General features: G+C 51.4%; 1 protein-coding gene across 1 annotated transcript in view; it reads left to right on the top strand.

The window, feature by feature from the left end:
* The window catches only part of TLE5 (TLE family member 5, transcriptional modulator), a 9,550-nt gene extending 8,945 nt beyond the window's left edge, over positions 1–605 (top strand). Inside the window, exon 6 of the mRNA XM_031557078.1 lies at positions 599–605. Coding sequence (XP_031412938.1) covers positions 599–605 — 7 coding nt within the window. The remainder of the gene's footprint in view (positions 1–598) is intronic.
* Positions 606–1,663: the final 1,058 nt, after the last annotated feature.

Here is a 1,663-nt window from a genome sequence, read left to right as displayed (position 1 = left end):
CAAGGAGTCTAATTAAGGCAGTGCTCTTGAAGGCAGTCCAGGTCTAGAGATTGGAGACAGCAGCTGGAGAAGACTTGTAGCCTGTTCCCAAGAACAGCCTTTCACTGGCACGTGGACCTCCGGACAGTTTGCCAAGCTTCAACTCACCGTGAACCTGCAGGGAATTTCTCACACCAAACAGCTTGGAGGCCAATCAGCCCTGAGAATCAGTCCCGTAACCGTTTAGAGAGCAGTGGGAGGAGGCCGTTGTATATGCGTGAGAAAGAAGAGAGTGAAAAACACAGGAGCTTTGAGAAATTTCTCCTACACTAGCAATACCCATCTGAAACTCTACTGCACGTTCACAGGGAGGTTTTGTAAATGTCCCTCTCCTGCCTGTAAATCAGCTTCGTTGTGCAAGCCTACCCCTGTGCTCCCCACATGGTGCTTCAGGTATAGGATGGCAGCCTGCAGTGCTGCTTTCCCCCTTGGGTCAGGAGAAACCCCAGTGAAACCAAAGCCAGGGGCCGGCAGCACCTAAGGAGATCGCAGAGCACAGGAAATCTCCAGCTGATATTCACAGCTCATGTCCTGAAAGGTTTCTCCTTTTGTTCTGCAGGCGGTGACTGCTGCGGATGGGGCAGTGGCAGTGGAAGACGGCGAGGTGGTGGCAGCAGAGCTGGTGAGGTGCTGCTCCCACTGCACAGGAGGCTGCTGCTGAAGGCGACAAACCTCAGGGAGAAGAAAAGGAGGTTGGTGTTTCTCAGGTACCTCCTGTTGTTGCGTGGGGGAGCAGTAGGGAATCCAGCCAGATCCAGCAGCTCCCAACGCAGGCAAGGCTGATGCAGCTCCACGCCCCAGGGTCCAACGAGCAGCGAGGATGAGCGTGTATTCTCAGTCGATGCACACACAGAGCACACATAGAGACGATATTTGAACATGCACAGGCAGCCATGGAAATCGTAGACAGACACGCGGGGTACTCACACAAACACAGGCATTACCAGAAGCCTCATCATGTTCACCTCTGGCTGAGCAGGGTAGAGATCTACTCGTGAGAATATATATATTCTTATATACATGCTGATGTCACTCAAGTCCACTCAGCTGAGTGTCTCCAGTGGCTGGCACCTGGATCTCTCATGCAGCTGGCAGATGGGCACACAGGCCCTCCAGTCCATGATCTGACCCTGGTGCATACATGGGCAAGAACAATGGACAGCCCTCACCCTGGAGAAGAGTTAGCAAGCAACTTAATGAGAAGATAGGACAGACCACACTCATCAGGTGCAGGGCATGGCCAGATAACATTTGAACCATCCACTGCTTACATGCAACCAGCCCATTTATCCTGTTATCTGTGCCTTTGTTGTCCCACACTTGTTCCTCCCCAAATCACCTCAATCCACCCACTGCTTTTGGTTTCTCCCTTAAACATCCCATAGTAAGTCCTGTACAGTAATGTGTCCCATGGCCCTTGGCAACAACCTCCCTCAGTCCTGAAGGTGCTCTGGTGTATGATGGATTTCACACCTGGACTCTGGGACAGCCCTGAAAGAGGTCCAGGTCACTTCTGCTTTTGCACCTTGTGTTCCTCTAAGCTCTTAGAACTTTTACTTTTCTGCACAGTTATTGTTCTCTGTCTTGATGTAAGAATCCCACCTTCAACAGAAGTAAAGAAACG

This window comes from Meleagris gallopavo, chromosome 30 (assembly GCF_000146605.3).
Source record: "Meleagris gallopavo isolate NT-WF06-2002-E0010 breed Aviagen turkey brand Nicholas breeding stock chromosome 30, Turkey_5.1, whole genome shotgun sequence".
In the NCBI taxonomy this organism is placed as follows: domain Eukaryota; kingdom Metazoa; phylum Chordata; class Aves; order Galliformes; family Phasianidae; genus Meleagris; species Meleagris gallopavo.
The sequence above is the reverse complement of the archived record's forward strand: the minus strand, read 5'-3'. Positions and strand labels throughout refer to the sequence as shown.